The 19,881-nt window shown below is 39.5% G+C and overlaps 1 protein-coding gene across 1 annotated transcript in view; it reads right to left on the bottom strand.

Annotated features, from left to right (window-relative positions):
- Positions 1–5,841: 5,841 nt before the first annotated feature.
- The window catches only part of rab2a (RAB2A, member RAS oncogene family), an 89,718-nt gene continuing 75,678 nt past the window's right edge, over positions 5,842–19,881 (bottom strand). The window contains exons 7-8 of the mRNA XM_043689313.2: positions 15,987–16,055; positions 5,842–8,670 (exon numbers count right to left, since the gene is read on the bottom strand). Of these exons, the coding sequence (XP_043545248.1) occupies positions 8,575–8,670; positions 15,987–16,055 (165 nt within the window). The 3' untranslated portion in view covers positions 5,842–8,574. The remainder of the gene's footprint in view (positions 8,671–15,986; positions 16,056–19,881) is intronic.

Genomic DNA, 19,881 nt, shown 5'->3' with positions numbered 1-19,881 from the left:
ATAAGCTCATTTCAATTGTGCCCATCCCTGCACTTTCCTTCCCCAGCCTCCATCCTAAACCTTGCCTAATCACATCACAATTGCCTTTCCCTCAGCTATACCTAATCCTTTTCTATCACTAAAGTAGACATAACCAAATTGTGGTCACTATCAAAGTTGAAACTTTATTGCTGGAACAGCACAGCAGGTCAGGCAGCATCCAGGGAACAGGAGATTCGACGTTTCGGGCACAGGCCCTTCTTCAGGAATGAGCAGAGAGTGTTCAGCAGGAGAAGATAAAAGGTAGGGAGGAGGGACTTGGAGGAGGGGCGTTGGAAATGTGATAGGTGGAAAGAGGTCAAGGTGAGGATGATAGGTCGGAGTGGGGTGGGGGCAGAGAGGTCAAGAAGAAGACTGCAGGTCAGGAAGGCGGTGCCGGGCTGGAGGGATTCGGCTGAGACAAGGTGGGGGGAGGGGGGGATGAAGAAACTGGTGAAGTCCAAGTTCATCCCCTGTGGTTGGAGGGTTCCCAGTCGGAAGATAAGACGCTCCTCCTCCGACCGTCGCGTTGTTGTGGTTTGGCGGTGGATGAGTCCAATGACCTGCATATCCTCGGTGGAGTGGGAGGGGGAGTTGAAATGCTGTGCTACAGGGTGGTTGGGTTTCCATGTACAGCGCATCATCCGCCGTCACTTCCGCCACCTCCAAACAGACCCCAGCACCAAGGATATATTTCCCTCCCCTCCCCTATCAGCTTTCAGTAGAGACCATTCCCTCCGCGACTCCCTTGTCAGATCCACACCCCCCAACCGACCCAACCTCCACTCCCGGCACCTTCCCTTGCAACCGCAGGAGGTGCAACACTTGCGCCCACACCTCCCCCCTCACTTCTCTCCAAGGCCCCAAGGGAAACTTCCATATCTGCCACAGATTCACCTGCACCTCCACCCACATCATCTACTGCATCCGCTGCAGCCAGTGTGGCCTCCTCTATATTGGGGAGACAGGCCGCCTACTTGCGGAGCGATTCAGAGAGCACCTCTGGGCCACCCGGACGAACCAACCCAACCACCCTGTAGCACAGCATTTCAACTCCCCCTCCCACTCCACCGAGGATATGCAGGTCATTGGACTCATCCACCGCCAAACCACAACAACGCGACGGTCGGAGGAGGAGCGTCTTATCTTCCGACTGGGAACCCTCCAACCACAGGGGATGAACTTGGACTTCACCAGTTTCTTCATCCCCCCTCCCCCCACCTTGTCTCAGCCGAATCCCTCCAGCCCGGCACCGCCTTCCTGACCTGCAGTCGTCTTCTTAACCTCTCCGCCTCCATCCTACTCCGACCTATCACCCTCACCTTGACCTCTTTCCACCTATCACATTTCCAACGCCCCTCCTCCAAGTCCCTCCTCCCTACCTTTTATCTTCTCCTGCTGAACACTCTCTACTCATTCCTGAAGAAGGGCCTGTGCCCGAAACGTCGAATCTCCTGTTCCCTGGATGCTGCCTGAGCTGTTCCAGCAATAAAGTTTCAACTTTGATCTCCAGCATCTGCAGACCTCACTTTCTCCTGTGGTCACTATCACCCAAGTACTCAGCTACCTCCACATCTAACACCTGGCCTGGTTCATTACCCAGTACCAAATCCAATATGGCATTGCCTCTTGTTGGCCTGTCTATATACTGTGTCAGGAAACCCTCCTGCACACAATGGACAAAAACGACCCATCTAAAGTACTTAATTATAGCGTCTCCAGTCAATATTTGCAAAGTTAAAATCCCCCATAACAACTACCCTGTTACACTCACTCCTATCCAAAATCACCTTTGCAATCCTTTCCTCTACATCTTAAACTATTCAGAGGCCTACAGAAAACTTGGTGTCTTCTTTCCAGTTTCTAACCTTAACCAATACAACCTCAGTAGATGAGTCCTCAATGTCCTTTCCGCCACTGTAATACTGTCCTCAACTCTGGATGTCGGTTTGCTTGCTGAGCTGGAAGGTTCATTCAGATATTTTGGCACCGTACTAGGTAACAGCTACGGTGAGCCTCCAGGTGAAGCTTCATCCAGAGGCTCACTGAAGATGTTATTTAGTAGGGTGATGAAACTCCTGAAAATGAACCTTCCAGCTCAGTGAGCAAACCTACATCCAGAACCTCAACCTGAGCTACAAATCTTCTCAAAACTCACTAACTGTCCTTGGCTAACAATGTCACACCTCCCCTCCTCTTACCTCCTTCCCTGGTCTTACTGAAACATCTAAGCCCCAGAAACTGCAACAGCCACTCCTGTCCCTGCTCTATCCATGTCTCCAAAATGGCCACAAATTCAAAGTCCCAGGTACCAAATCATGCTGCAAGTTCACCCATCTTATTCCAGATACTCCTTGTGTTGAAGTAGACACTTAAAACTACTTTCTTGCCTGCCGGTACATTCCTGCAACCCTAAAACATTTATGACCTTCCTACACTCAACTTCCTGTACACTGGAGCTACAATTCAGGTTCCCACCCCCCTGCCAAATTGGTTTAATGATTGAGAAACTTTATCAACCATAAAGGAGTATTTTGAAGATATAACAAAGTGGATGAGGAACTTGTAAATGTAGCATACTTGGATTTCCAGACGACATTTTGTATGATGCCATACTGAAAGTTACTAAGCAAATTAGGAGCTAATGGTATAGGGGCTACCATTTCAAACTGAGAATTAGTTAATGTAAAAGAGAAAGGCCAGGGTTTTAGGCTTGCAAGCTGAAACTAAGAGTCCCATAGGTATCAGTTTTGGGGTTGCAACTATTTACAAATATATCAATGACTTGGATGAAGAGACCAAATAATGTTAGCCAAACATGGTGATGAGAAAGCTAAAGGAGTAGAGTGAGCTGTCAAAAGAAGACAGTCTATAAAAGGACTTGGTTGATAAAGTATGAGAGAAAATAGGAATGTCCACTTTGGCAGGAAGAGAGTAGTAAAATAATTTAAAATGGAGAAAGATGACATTCATTTAGAAATACTTTGCACCCAACTCCACTTTTTAGAATTTGTTCCTTTTGGCCCATACTTTAGGTCATCACTTCAGTGCAAGACTGAGTGGATTATATAATTGAAAATATCATCTTTTAGATGACATGAAATAAATCCTGACCTGAAGAAAATTTTATGATTCCTTGCCAATCCTCCAGTAACCAAGGTACACAATGCAGATTATCCAGCAATCTTCAATTTGTTCACATGGGGCCTCACTGTCCACCTTGATTACTGCATTTATCTACATAAGCAGTGATACCTGTTACAAGTGGGGATGGTGGTGTTTGGTGGAGGTTGGTAATTTCTGATGGAATTTCTGAAGGAAGCAGAGTGCCCAGTCATCTCAACGGCTTTAGCTAACATTAAGTCAGGAATAGGTCAGTTAATGAATTTCACTCTGCTCCATTCCCAACTCCAACAAGAATTGTGAAGTCAAAAACTGAACTGCACAAGACTCAGTAACAAGAGAAGGCAGAGGCTCAGTATTTTGTGATAAGTAGCTTCTCTTGTGATCCCATTAATCCACAAGTCAGGAGTATAATACTGACCACTCACCTGGATAGGTTCAGCTGTAAAATACTACTTGGATAATGGTTAGTAGTTAATTTTATTGGTACATCTGTGACTAACTTAAAATATTCCTTCCATCACTTTGGCTGTAACAAGCACAGTTTAAAGGATGCACTACAGATACTCACCAGGTTGCTTTGACAACAGCTCCTAACCATTCAATAGCAACCATCAGAAACAGTAACTGCTACTCTGCCCTGACTTAGGATATCCACGTTGCAAAATCACCAAATATCAATATTCTTCCAATCCCATGTTAACAGTGTGGGAGGGAGCACAATCACACAGGGCTTGAAGTGGTTTAAGAATAAAGCTAATCACTAAATCAAAGACAAGTAGCAATGGCTTGGTTGATAGCACTCTTGTTTCTGAAGCAGAAGATTCTGGGTTCATATCCAACTCCAGGATATCAGATCAGAAATCAAGGCCATCATTTTGGGGGAGGGCTGTCTTTCAGATCAGACATTAAACCTAAGCCGAGTCTTCTCTCTCTGGCAAGTCGAGAAGTTCCTGTGGCAATATTCTGAGTAAAAGGGGAATTATCCCAAATAATTATCCCCCAAATCTTCACAAATATTTATCCCCCAAAGTTACAAAAAACCTCAGGTTATTTGGTCATTGTCTCATTGCGAATTGTGCAAAATTGTTGTGTGACATCTGATCTTAGTTTAAGGGAGCTGACAGTTGGTTGAATGCCAACCCAATAAATAAAGCCTAGAATTGAAAGCTGGTTTTACTTAGTGATCATAAAACCATTTTGTAAAACTCCTTTGGTTCATGAATGTTTCCTTAGAGCAAGAAATCTACCCCCCATCCTTAGCTGATTTGGCGCACATCTCCAGATCTATAGCAAATGATTGACTAATAATTGCTCACTCCAATGGTCGAACAAAATACACAGTTCAATGGAATTTAGAAAGAGACATCATTGGGGTATCTTGAAAGAATTATTTACAAAAATCATTGAGATATTTTCCCCACCTGATTTGTTATTTTGTGTTTGTTTACAAAAAAATGCATAAGTATTTTAGGATCAACTTTATTTCACATGATTACACATATACAAGTCCTTTACTTATTTCAAATGCACCAGCTGCGTGGTTTGTCTGGCAGGTGAAAACCCATTATGGTCAAATCACCGAACTAAGCTATGGAAAAATACACATTGGTATTGTACCTGTGCCCAAAGTGGAGTATGCACACAAACACACTACATTTATGGAGGTTGAGGAAAAGGTTGACAGAAGTCAAGTGTATGGTGCAACCGTAATATGAAAGCTTAGAAAAACTGCAAACAAGGATGGTCAAATTCGCATAACTAATGAGTGAGCACCCTCTAAATTTCAACATTTGAGCGTATTGTTACAAGCAAAACTTGAGTCAATAATTAAAAAGTGTTGAAATACAGTGCTGTAACAACCACTTTTGATCAGTGGAAAGTCAATAATATACCTTATGTGATTTTGAAAATACTTCCAAGTAAATTTGAAAGACTACTTGAAAGATAATTACTTATTCTATTTAAAAATGGTGAGCCAAAACTAGAATGTGTTGGCACGGAAATGGTTGAGACCAGGATCTTACTCATTTAATATACACAGTTACAATGGAAAGAGCATAGGGTAGTCTAGAATTGAGATAATGGATCGAAAGACTGCTACATCTCAACAAAAATTAGACTGATTAGAATTTCCTGGAATAAGAATTTTACAGAAGGAAACCTTCAGCCCACTGTCGTGCTCTGGTTTTCAGAGAGCTATCCAATTACAGTAGTTCAGGGAAATATGGAAAATAAGAGCCAGACCACGTCGTAAGACCATAAGATACACGAGCAGAATCAGCAATTTTCAATATTATTGAATGCCTTGCTGAAATTGCTAGATTTACAGTGTGCGAGGTTTGGACCACAGTTCTTCAGTAATATGACTGGCGCATGGTCAGAACTCAGCCTTTGTTCTATCGGTGTTTAGTTGTTTTTTGATAGCAAGTGAAATAAATCAAACTGGCAAAGATTAGCATCCATGGTGGTGGAATGGTTTTGGTACTGATTTGCGTGCCTCCTCCATCATAGAGGATGCTTTTTTTGGGTTAGTTATTTAATTGTCCACCACCATTCAAACTGCAAAGGTAATGTTTGAAGCCAGTTTACTATTGCAGACTTTCATACAATAAGGGCTTGGCATCACATGGAATTATTTCCCAAGACTGAACTTTATGTACAATTAACACAATCCACTAAACAGTGATACTTGAGCACTTTCAAAGATACACATGATCTTTAATTCAATAATATGACTAAAGATGACAGTGTGAGAAGTATGCAATGCATTACTTTCAAATAATTTCACCCTTAACCACATACCCCAGTTTTCCAGGTATTACCTCAGGTGGTGATTCATATGAATTTAAGAAAACTACTGTTCAACACTTAAAAATCTACAATTTCGCACCTGACCTGAATCCTATATATTGTATTTTATAACCCTCAGTTTACAAAGTTTAACTCAAAGCAGAACTACATTTGGCTTCCTGAGAGACCAATGTCTCAATAACTATTAGATAGAAAACTCAAAATCCATAAATAGATTGCGAATTAGTTACAGCTTCTCTCAACATGAACTTTGGGTAATGGCAATTATGAATTTGAACAGTTTTTAATAAGTTACATCAATGTGAACTCTTACTTGTACAGAATATTACAAGTGGTTAATGACAGCAAATGTTAACAAGATACTCCACCAAAAGTTCACGACACGGAACCCCAGCCTTCCTGTACCAGCAGTAGATTACTAGACAACTGGAAATCTTGTAGGGGTTACTTTTCTACAGCTAGTCACACCACTAGGTGACGTCACTTGGAAAACAAAACATTTCACAATTTGTAAAATGGGACAAAAATGGTACCTATTATAATAATTTGAGTGTGGGACAGAAAGAATTACTTTGCTTCCAGAAGGAAGCATTTCCACAAGGAGCAAACCAGAAATTAAATATGATAGGGATAGCACAGCCAAATCCAATCTTTTCAATACTGGAACACTGAAGAAGTCACAATTAAAATTTAATGAATGATACTTTGAGAGCAAAGGATAGACACCTTGTATCCACTCAGCACTCTCCCAAAATCAAGCAGAATTCAAGATTTCTTCTTTCCTTTTCTCCATGTTTCAAACAAAATTATTTGAGCATTAATTTACAGTTTAAAAACTTGCATGGTGAGAGGACATTGAAGCAGCTCTTATGGATGTAAGATTTTGCGAAGTCTCAGCAACATCTGAAATTCCATGATGTTTTAACAGAACAAAATGCATTAGATGCTAAAATATTTACCTTTTTATACTGATTTGTAGCGTGGTTAAAAAAACAAACCATAGCATAATATTTTAATGATCCTACTCGAAAACGTTAGCAGCCTTTGGCTACATTCACTTACCTGCATTTGAATAAGTGACAGATGTGAACACCATAGCAGGCAAAAGGCCTTAACTGAACAGCACCCTAGGGCAATATTAAATGCCGACAACCTTAGTACGGTTGTCAGCAGTTCTGGAACTGCTTTTCTTTTTTCAAATTGAAAACAGAATCATGCAGATGCTGTTGTAAGGAGTGACATTTCTAACTAGAGATCAGTGTCATTGAATATGTTCTTATTGGCAACCATATCATTGTAATTTTACCTCATTCACTTCAATATACTGCTTCCTCACTGCTCGTTTATCTTAAACCAGCTTTGCTGATTAGCCAAGCACTTTCCAGTAGAATTAAAAAATTGTCCAAAATTAAAGCCATATTTGCTAGTATGAAAAAATGACAAGCTCATTTAACGTTTAAGACCACCATTCAATTTAAAGAGTCTTGGCTTATAAACAATACCTTATTGACTGTGTATAGATTTGGGTTCACAGAACTATAGCCTGTTCAGTTTGTCAGGTTGTTTCATTTTGGCAGGTTTATTAAGTTTATCACCCCTGTACAATAAACAAATCTTCACTGAAAACAGAATAGACTACAATGAAAGAAATGCTTTACACCACTTTTACATCTAATTTTAAAGCTAGTGTTTAAATTTACTAATCAAAGAAATACATGCAGATAAAAATGTATTGTGTAATGAGAAAAAAGATCTACTTTTTTTAATGCACCATCCCAAACATAAAACAAAATAACTTTCTTTCAGCTGCCATTTGTTTTAATCTTAAGCTATTCTTTAAGGCAAACCACTGATCCATTTGTGTTGGGATGCTCTAAAGAAGCGAAATAGACAATTTGGCATTAAAACAGATGATATGAAATTTCTAACAATGTACATTTACCAGGAGTTACATTTGCGTGTTACGGACTTAAGGTTGCGGTGGTAGCATGGGGAGGGAAAGCATGTAGTATTGAGACCAAAAGTCAAACCATCTCAAACTCAATAGACAAAGCTTTAGTCTAGAACAATACTGGCATTTTAAGCTGAAGTAGTTTAGAAGACACTGATGGTCTGCTTAACTATGAAGGGGTTTCAGCTTGGCCAACATACGCCCCAAGCTTGTATTTGAACTATATATACACAAAGTGGATGATAAATACAGAATTAAAACAGTCCTCTAGCGATTCTCCACAGCATTTGAAATTTGACAGCTTTTACAGTTTAATGTTATGAAACAATAACAGTAATAGGAATTTTAACCCACACAATTAAAATATTCAGATGTGATTTGTAGTGTTTAATACAATTCATTTTGTAGTCAAGGGCAAAGTAGGCAAAAGAACAACCAGAAAAAAAAACTGTAAATAGGTAAGAGTACAATTTTCAAATCCTGTCTAAGCAAATATTAGCTTTCTGCTGAGAACAGTATGTACGACAAGTTTTACAAGGTTTATGAAGGACTTCCCAGATATCTCCTATTATATAAACCATATATTAATGGCTTCATGTTTTGGACTGGTGTAGGAGAGGGTGAAAAGGTAATAGGCCCAAATCAAGCAGATAGATAACTGAGCAATCTCAACAGCAACCTCCACCAGCCTGTTGCCCTCCATGGCTGCCTGAATGTGACGCATTGGTAGCAGCGTGCTGCGGTCCAATTTTGATTCCATTTGCCTTGAAGAGAGAGAAAATAAAGTTACAAAGTGGCATACATGGAATGAATTCAACACATGGAAATTGTCAGTAGAATTTTGTAAACATCACCTAAGCATTTTCATCCTAGTAAATACCAAAGTACTGTACTGAAGCATATTTTAGAAGTCCATTAATTCTGCCTAAGAAAATGATCTAGATCACAACCAGGTCTTCAACATAGCACTGAATGGATTCACCACAAAATGAATTTCTCAAGTTTTACCACTGTTACTCAATTAGAATGAGTTCATTTCCCATTTTGTCACTTACAAAATAAGCTGGCATTATTTAATGAATTTGATAGAGACAAACCAAGTCTTACATTTTCTTTGTTTCATCAAAAACTGGTTAAAAGCTCAATGTGTAGCTTGAGTATTTGCCTCCCCATGGTGACATTACTTCTGCCATTAATTATGGGACATTGCAAGAAACAGATAATTGACCATTTGAAAAAGATAAATACATCTTAAAGTTTGGACATACCCGATTTGATCAGTCCAAATATATGTTGGCTACCTGGGAAAGAACCTGAAGCGATCACCTGGCAAAGTAATTTAATTATATTCCACATTTCATATGGTCCGTTCTAGTTTTGTTTACAGTAAAAAGGATTAATTAAGAGGGAGGTGTGGAAGGAAACTTTTAAACTACTGACATGCTAAAGATTAACCCCACAAGTCAATGACATGGATGAACTGAGTGCGCTTATTGTTAAAGTTCCAGACTACAGAAGACAATTTTAAGGTCAATAACATTTAGGAAGAGAAAAGAGATTTATTCAGCATACAGCTTAAGTTTAGTCACTTGCTCTGTTAGTTTTTCTTCACAGGAGTTGTGTTCTCCAACTTTTCTACTTAATTCTAAACTTTAGTTTGACGGAAGTAGGACAATTTACATAAATTTGACATTTTAGATGACTCCGACATCTGTGAGAACAAGCAGAATTTCCTTACATATTTTTGCTAACTTGAATTCCAGAACACCAAAATAATCTTAACGCTGCATTCATTCATGCAGCAGCAATAAATGCAACTGAACAAGTCATATAAACACAATGGCCACAAGAACAGGTCAGAGGCTGGGAATGCTGCAATTAGTAACCCAACTCCTGACTCCCTACAGCCTGCCCACCATCTACAAGGCACAAGTCAGGACAGTGATGGAATACTCCCCACTTGCCTGGACATGTGCAGCTTCAACACTCAAGCAGTTTGACACCAGCCAGGGCAAAGGTGCCCACTTGATTAGTACCACATCCCTTTCACTCCCTCCACTACCAATTCCCAGCACTGTCCTACTATCTGCAAGATGCACTGTGGAAATTCAAAGATCGTCAGACAGCACCTTCCAAACCTATGACCACTTCCATCCAGAAGGACAAGGGCAGCAAATACATGGGAATGCCACCACCTCTAAGTTCCCCTCAAAGCCACTCACTATCCAGACTTGGAAATACATCACCGTCGCTTCACTTGTCACTGGGTCAATATCCTGAAGTTCCTTCCTTAAAGGCATTGTGGATCTACCTATAGCACATTGACTGCTGTGATTCAAGAAGGCAGCTCACCACCACCTTAAGGGCAACTAGGAGATGGACAATAAATGTTGGCCCAGCCAGTTATGCTCATGTCCCACAAATGAAGAAAAACAATTTTAATCAAATTGTAATTAATATACAAATACTACTCCTGCTAGGGTCCAAAGCTCCACAGAAATATCACTTTGGTCTATAACCAACCCTTCTGCCAAATACAGCAACAGTTAGATGGTAATGTGATGGTGTATGATGCATTTGGGCAAATGATAGAAGCTCGTGCTCAACATAAATATCTTGCAAAGCCCCATTTCCAATTTTGCAAACCACCCCATTTCCAGTTTTACTACTTACAGGCTGCATGATTTTGCTCTTAATAGCTTCAACCTTCAAGATGACTTCAAACTAAAGGGCTGTACAATGAGTAAATGGATATATAACTATACAATCCAGAGTGGAGCAAAATCTCAGATTTCTAAGGCTGCAAATGTGATTTGTCTTTACAACTTAGCAGAGGAGAAAAAATGGAGACAATACTGGCAGACAATGAGATCTGAAGTTGCCATTGATATCTCCTGCTAATTAAGGTGAATTAGTTCAAGTCCTTCTTTGTTGTTTCCTGGTCAAGTTGCCAAATGACAGTGTTCAGGTTCAAGTGTAGAATATGCCTACAGCAGAATTTTACATGGTCATGAGTATTTTTTTGGAGACAGTTAGAAAACTAAAGTCATTTCAAAAAAATTCATAGATTAATTATGTACATGGATACAGCAAAAAACAAATGAAATTATAAGCCAATTTGCATATTCAAAATGTAAAATTCAGCCTCTATGGTCATCTGAAAATAAATAATCCAGCTTCAGTTATCCACAAAATATAACTCTCAATCACATAATTGCATGAGCAGTTTTATATCCCTAATAAATGACCAGACAGCTTTTGAAAAATGAAAAACAACCTACAATAGTCATTATATAACTCATGCTGAACAGGTGCTCCACATAAATAATTCCCTATTGTGTAAGTGAGCAGAATATAAAAATGCTGATTCTCCAGGCACCAATTCTTTTGCCAGTTTGAATCAACTGTACATGCCAAGAGTACGAGTGTTCTATGTCATCAATAATCTCAACACTCCCCAAAGACATGGCAGTCTGCCAAGAACCCACACGCGTTGCACAGAGGACTTTCATTCATCAAACACAGACTTATCTCAACACTTACCAGTTTAAGTGGTTACACCTTAAACCTACTTTTTTTGTAGAAGTCATGGTTAACACAATAAAGTTTGCTTCGAAGAAAAGAACACTATGATAAATCTCAGGTTTTTCTAATGCTTGGCAGTCCGTCCATTTTTACATTAGCCTTGGGGTTTCTGGCAGCAGTTTTGTATTTACACCAGATGATGTGGTTTAAGTTCACTATAACTCCTTATTGAATACATGCCCCATGGCTCACTAGTTTCACCCATCTGAAGCACAGTCTTGGCACTCAGCCAGTTAACAAATAATGAGGGCTAATGGCTACCGACAACAAATCCTGAAGCATCAGCAAGCAAAGATGGCAACTTACAAAATATCTCAAAACATGTTTTCTTTAAAATTGTACAGAATGTCACTGACATTGCAATATTATAATAAGATGCTGTTTACAAAATAAACATCCTTTGTTAGGATCCAAAATAATGCACTTCCTTTGTAATCTGCTATTATTTTAGAATTAATTTTATATAGTAAATCCCAAAAATGCAATTCTGCAAAAAATGTGCTCTTCACTCAGTTTTGTTTGTCAGGGTCAGGGGGCACAAGCTCTGGCCACCATGGAACTTGGACAGAGTTATGACAGCTGTATCCCCGTGAACAGGGCCCTGCTCTCTCAATTCTCACCGAAGGGTTGCAACAATTTTCAAACCTTAATGAGGTCACAGTGAGAAAAATTTGGAAATTCGATTTGAACTGTTTTAATCAAGTCAATAGAAGAAGCTTTCGAACTGAAGCTGTCACAATGTTATCTTGATTTTGTTCCAACAGAAAGGGCAAATGCAGAATGTCTTCAAGAATTACAACAACAAACTATTACTAAAATCAAAGGATCATTCTACTTATTGAATAGAAACAGCCAACAAGGTAATAATAGGTAGAACAACTTTGTGATATAATCTCCCCATAGGCATGGAACCTATTTTACTTGAATTCTAGAGATCCATCCCTCTTGCAGTCACATTCCACACAAACTATAAATTCAGCTTCTGCTTTACAACAAGGGACACTGCATTCCTGTAACTAGAACTAACCAAGTGTAAAAGCATCTTTATGGCTACTGAAGGGTTGATGCAGATATTACTATGGAATCCCCAACTTGAAGCTTAATTAATGTTCAGATTTAAAAACAGCAATGGACAAAGATTGTTCAAAACAGTTAAATGCCACTTCGTATAACAGATTTAATTACAACTTCCACTAAGAACTGAAAGAGCATCACCCATAAACATTAGAAATGATCATGTGTATTTAGTTCTTGGCAATGACTGCAATCTATTACAACTACTGCTGTATATAGGAAGTATATTTAACAATTCTTCAGAATGTGTATTTGAATCAAGTTTATAAAATATGACAGAATTAAGGCAAGAAAAAGCATTGCTTTTTACTATTTGGAGAAATGAAATTCTAATCAAAAATTACCTATAATGATTTGTCACAGTTATTTGGAATGACTGATTAGGTCATTCTGTTCTGTTGGGGCAGCACGGTGCCTCAGTGGTTAGCACTGCTACCACAGTACCAGGTCCCAGGTTCGATTCCAACCTCGGGCAACTCTGTGTGGTGTTTGCACACTCTCCCAGTGTCTGTGTGGGTTTCCTCCTTGCGCTCCGGTTTACTCCCACAATCCAAAGATGTGCAGGTTAGGCGAGTTGGACATGCTAAATTGCCCATAGTGTTCAGGGACGTGTAGGTTAGGTTCATTAGTCTGGGGTAAATATTGGGTGGGAGAACGGATCATGGTGGGTTACTCTTCGGAAGGTCAGTGTGGACTTGTTGGGCTGAAGAACCTGGCTCCACACTGTAGGGATTCTAGGTCAGATAATACATCTACTTCAAACTGAAGACAGAAGTGGTCATAGATCACAGAATTTAATTAGCCAGTATCACCTAAGAAAGATGGAATACCAAACTAGCAAGAATCAAATTGTGTTGCATCCTGCACACTAGCTTGTGTTACCAGATTGATTTTGGAGTTGCAGAATATGTAAAATTCACATCTTCCTTCAAATCCAATATCGTCAAAAAGGGGGAAAAAAGTAATTCAGAGATAATCCCACTATCTATGTGCCTGACCCTAACCAGACTTAAGCCTAAGATAATTCAAAGCTAATGCCTGTAGCTTGCTCAGAGGAGGATCATGGTACCCACAATAACTGTCTGGCTACTTAGCCCACACAAAAAAAGTTATATCTCATGCAGGTGACAAGATGGCCTTCAGGAAAGAGGAATATAATCCTATTAATGATGCACTGACATTTCCCATCTTTTAGCATGCTCTTCAAGTGAAAGGCAACATTGTTTAAATTGCATTATTACTGTCCAATTAACATCCATGTTCCCATTTACACTGATAAATACTACTTAGGTCAACATACCCCTTCATGTGTCAGATCTTGCCTACTCCGTGCAGAAACTACTGAATGGTTCTACCAGATTATACATCTGGATCTAATTGACAACTTAACTGTCAAAGAAACCAGACCATGGTTTTATGTCACCAACTCAAATTTATAGCATTATTAAATCAAGAAATTTGTACAATGCTGCTGCTTTAGGAACAGTAGCCTGTTCTTCATGGCAAAACATTTAATCTTCAATATACAAAACACCTTATTCACCTGACACTAAAGCTAACTTGAACCAACCATTTTGATACAGCTCCAGCTTTAGCCTTTTGTTTCTGTTTGGTCAGATCACCCTCTAGTGTTGGATCAGGAGATTACTCTAAGCAGGATGCATTTCTAATGTAAAATTAAAACTTCAACTGGATAGTGCCCAACTGATGCCCTCTTTTTTGGAATGTTTGGGATAGCTGACAAGTATTCACACACACTGGTGTTTCCAAAATAGGGCATACCCCTAAGGCAGGAGGAATCTGGTAATTTTCTAAACCTCCGATCCAAATGGACTCAGGAGATTATCCTTCAAATTTAACTACAAAAGCAATTTGAACATGATAATTTACTAAATCAGAGAATAATGAAAGAGCTAAAAAGTTCTTGTGGTGCAACAGCAATGTCCCAACAGCCGAACTAGGAGACCCGAGTGCAAGTCCTGGTGCTCCAGACTTGTGTAATAACATTGCTTTATAGATTGATTAGAAAGCATTTATGAGGAGATACCAGCAACATCCAACATACTTACCCAAGAGAATGCCAAGGGATGCAAATGAGTTCAGCTCAGATTTTAATCATATCCAGTTGGGCCATCCAATCATAACAGATCATCTGACTTGTACTGGTGTTAAAGAATGAATGGTATAATGGGTATAAAGAGATGGACCAAAGGAAATTCATTTTTTTTATTACTGGCCCTGTTGGAGGTAAGGTGACAGAAAGGTTTCTCCTAGAACCAAGAGCAGCAAAACTTTAAATGCAAAGTACAGTGGCTCAGTGGTCAGCACCGCTGCCTCACAACACCAAGGACCCAGGTTCAATTCTAGCCGCATGGGACAGTGTGTAGAGTTTGCACAATCTCCCCGTGTCTGGGTGCACTGTTTTCCTCCCTTAGACCAAAGACACGCAGGTTAGGTGGATTGGCCATGGGAAATGCAGGGATAGGGTGGGGTGACAGCCGGAGTAGAATGTTCTTTGGAGAGCCAGTGTGGACTTGTTGGGCTGAATCTAGGGATTCTATGAATTCTAATGATACCAAGACTTCTTAAAAATGAAACTTGCTGATGCAGATAATGCATTATAGCAGCTATTTGGAGAAAGGTGTCTACTGGACAGGGAGCAAGCAGAAAAAAGTAGTGAAAACCAAATGCATCTGTGTAAATACTTGCATTTTCCCTTTCTCTTTCAAAAGAAAGAGCACCAAGCAAAATTTAAAAAAAAAATCACACAAGCTATCTTTATAGGATTTTGATCAACCAATTCCTGCTGGTTGTAATAATTTCACATGAACGAACCAATGATATGTCAATGAAGCCAAGGTAGTTCTTTATATAAAGAAAGAGAGCAGAATCATTCCTTCTGGGTTTATTTTCAAGAATAGGAAGGGTTTGGAGGGATATGGGCCAGGTGCTGACAGGTAGGAATAGATTGGGTTGGGATATCTGGTAGACATGGACAGGTTGGACCGAAGAGTCTGTTTCCATGCTGTACATCTCTATGACTCTAGTTATGGAAATTCAAAACCAACCAAGTCCAAACACAGACTACAGCACACAGTTATTATTTCTTCCTGTTAATCCACAAAACGTAATCATTGGTTGCTTTTATTCCTTGGTTCCCCCCTCCCACCCCAACCTATGATGTTGAATTCCCTTTAATGTGAGTAATACCTTTTGAGAAAGAATCAATTTTGACTTGAAGGAAAAATTGAGATTTCTACAATGAAGTTGTAAGATATTGAAAGAGCTTTCCTCACTAATACAGATTTCTTTTGACTGACATCAAGTCACCTACAGATTTGAGAATCATACATATTAAAACAACAATGTGGAGTAACGTCAGTTCGAAATAGATGACAAAATTAAGCAAAATCATTTTTACCTCATTATTTATGTCAAAGACGCCTTCCTGTATTTTCTCATATATCTCCCTCGCTGTGTTAATAAATGCCTGAAATTAAAAAACAAGTACAATTGTTAAAAAATTATTTCAACAATTCTTATTTCCATTAGTAACTTCATACGTAATCAAAGCACTGAGAAACTATTCACTGGGAAAGAGTGGTGCAGTAAATTGTTACACTATCATTTCACCTTTGGGAGCAGAATTTGAATCCAGCTTCAATGGTCTTTCCCCATACTATAAAATGACCATATCAAAATTAATTGGAATAATCCAGCTCCAGTGGGCATGATTCCAGGACAAAAAAATACTCCTATTTCAGCCCAAGCTAGCAGCATAAATGTTGTTTCAGCAATGCACAAGGATGGCTGGGGTTCGAGATCCCAACAATCTCAAATTAGATCTTAAAATTTAAGAATTGTATGCTCAAGTACCATATTACAGCAGAATCTACAGAAGCGTGACTATCCAACGTTTCAATCTGATTAATTTAACCAAAGTATAAGGACTAAAAAACCTGACAAGGTATTTCTCCTCGTGGTTAGGGTTAAATAAATCTCAGCATCACATGCACATAAGGTACATACCCATTTGTAGTTACACTTTAGAATGTGGAATAATATAAACACATCAGAACAGATTGGCTTTCAAACATAGGCTAAGGACTTGGGCCTATCGCAGCTGACTAACTCTGAACTAGCACTAATGGAGTTTTAATGTATAATGGGTAGCTGGAAAAGGCAGGGTCGGAAATGGGAACACAGGCTAGCGTAAGAATAGGAAATTCAAAGGAAAAGCTAGGCTACAAAAGAAAGCTCAAAAACAAACATGAGAATGATTTGAAGATGCCAGTGTTGGACTGGGGTGTACAGTTAAAAATCACAACACCAGATTATAGTCCAACAGGTTTAATTGGAAACACTAGCTTTCGGAGCGCTGCTCCTTCATCAGGTGGTTGAAGCAGCCTGAAGGAGCAGCGCTCCGAAAGCTAGTGTTTCCAATTAAACCTGTTGGACTATAACCTGGTGTTGTGTGATTTTAAACTTTAAACATTAGAATGAGAATTCTAAAATTAGTATGAACCAGACAGAGTCTCGGAGGTAAATTTCATGGAGATCAACTGTGAAAATGACAGGAGACAAACTAGAGACACATGTCGTCAAGTTTGGCAGAGAGAGAACTGGTGAAACAAAGGGAGGGTGAGGAGTAGCAAAGACGGTTAAATTGATGGTACTGATCTATAGCCATTATAAAAAACAGTAAGGGATATCCCTATTGTAAGATACTGGGAAAACGTGGAAATACGATTATTGAAAAATCCCTATAAAAATGCAGTTTAGAGAAGAGACAGATGAATCAGGTACGGACAGCGAACAAGACAGAAGGCAGAGATAATGGACATACTTGTTTAGGTTTGCAGGTCAAGGAGAAAAAAAAATGGGGATGGCAGAGTGTGGGGTCACGTTACACAGCAATTGGAATTACAGCAGGAGTGTGCATATCGCTGATGGTGAATATCAACAAGCTCCACCATACAGGGCACAAAGATCCTGCTGCTGGGGAAGCAATAGTTTTTAAAAAACTCTAAATCCTGTTTTCTAAGGAAGGAGAACAGGAAGAAAAGGAAGGAAAGAAGACAGACCATTTTTCAATAGCAGAAATAAAAATAAGGATAATTTGCAGAGTAAGAGAAACAGCAAAAAGAAGATACATCGTACAGTTCTGCTCCTCCATTGAAGAAACTGGATGAGAGAAGATAAAGAGTTAAAATACAGAGAAGAACTGCAGTGGAACAAGTGCATTTGGAGTTGAAGGGAAGACAAGTGGGCAGCACGGTGGCACAGTGGTTAGCACTGCTGCCTCACAGCGTCAGAGACCCGGGTTCAATTCCCGCCTCAGGCGACTGACTGTGTGGAGTTTGCACGTTCTCCCAGTGTCTGCGTGGGTTTCCTCCGGGTGCTCCGGTTTCCCCCCACAGTCCAAAGATGTGCAGGTTAGGTGAATTGGCCATGCTAAATTGCCCATAGTGTTAGGTAAGGGGTACTTGTAGGGGAATGGGTGGGTTGCTCTTCGGCGGGGCGGTGTAGACTTGTTGGGTCGAAGGGCCTGTTTCCACACTGTAATCTAATCTAAATCCTGTTGTAAAAGAACGGAGATCAATTTATGGGAGGGGCTAAAAAAAGTTTAAAGTTTTATTCTAATCATCTTGGTCAGTTAGCAAGAGAACGGCAGGGCCAGAATATGCCGTCAGGCAAAGTAGTTCTGTTCAATAATGATTTCAGATGTACATCCAGGAAGAAACTCAGGATAAGTTCAGAGCAAGTAGCCCAGTACAGGCTAAGGTGGGGATAGGATAAATTGTCTGAATTACAAAACTGATAGGTGTTTGAACCTTGATTGGTAAGCCCATTATTCCACCTGCAGCAATGGCACCGGATATTACTGGGTTTATATTAAAGACAACTTCCTAATGCAATAAAAAAGGGCCCACCAAAACAATTGCATTTTCTAATTAACAGAACGTATGCAATTTTATGCTTGCCTTTGCCTGCAGCAATAAAACTGTTTATTTGTTAGTGCATTATAGAGTTCAGCCATTACTGTTGGAACCTAGGGATATTAGTAAAGGCCACGTGAATAATCAAAAGTGTATATTTAAAAATCTCAAGAATTTACCTCAAATCACGTTTGTAGGGTACCCTGGGGAATGATAAGCTTTCAAATGTGTTTGGGCTCTGAATAAGTGAATTTGGCTTCCAGCCAGTGCTAAACTTAATACTTCCATATTTCAACTAATGCTTCTCTGTAAAAGAGAACCAATGTTTTGAATAATATATACTTTACCCCAATGACTTTACAAATTACACTAATTGGAAATTACAGTTTCAAGTTCCATATTCTTCTACACAGATTGAGTTCCACCTAGGGGTCTGCAAGTCACTTATTCACATGGCAATTCAAACATGATGCTGAAAGTCCCCAGACTCCGTTTTGATAAGTTTATGTACACAACCACTTAACTACCAGTGTGTATGACAGAACCTGTGACATGAGTTCTTACATTATTATACATTTCAATTAGGCATATGCCTGACATGTTTAAGAAGCTGCTCACTGCCAGAGGCAAAACAGGGGTTACTAGAGTTGGGTATAATATACAGATGTTCAGCCAAATTTGGATTAAAGGATCAAATTTATGGCATTAAAAACTGTTATGAATACATGCAGTCCTTTAAATCATTTCCCAGTAGCTCCACAACTGCTTCAATTTAGTTTCACTAATTACTAGCGGACACTTTTGACACCTGATGGTCAACTTTTCATATTTAAATCTAAAATAATCAGACTTGTGTTATGCTCTCAAGTGAGCAAGCACGACCATAATAGCGTAGGGATTATCCTGTGTTCTGGCTCACATTTACTGGAATGAGCATTATGAGTTAATTGGGTCACATTAGTAGAGAGCTCACTATGTATAGAGGCAGCTTTGTCCCCTAAATTATAAGGCTCATTAAACGTCCAGAGTATTTTGTTGGTTGCAAAGTACTTTGGCATATAGATTATGAAATATACTAACTAAATGGGAATAAGAATATGCCAGTAAACCCATACGGCCTGCCTTTCAATATGATCACGGGTGATCTAACACCAATACAGTTTTCCTACTCATCCCATAAAAACCAGGAGGTCACTGGTAACCAGAAATCTGTCAATATCTACCTTAATTATACTCAAAGACTGAACTTGAACATCACTCTGCAGTAGAGAATTCCAATGGTTCACAACACCCCGAATAAAAATGATTTCTCCTCAGCTAGAACACAAGTTGCATTCGCCGAAGCTTTAAATTGTGCCTCCAGGTTCGAGATCACTC

The sequence above is a fragment of the Chiloscyllium plagiosum genome, unplaced genomic scaffold, assembly GCF_037043375.1.
Source record: "Chiloscyllium plagiosum isolate Xiang-an unplaced genomic scaffold, Cpla_swu_hap1 HiC_scaffold_4, whole genome shotgun sequence".
In the NCBI taxonomy this organism is placed as follows: Eukaryota; Metazoa; Chordata; class Chondrichthyes; order Orectolobiformes; family Hemiscylliidae; genus Chiloscyllium; species Chiloscyllium plagiosum.
This window is presented reverse-complemented; position numbering and strand designations above follow the sequence as displayed.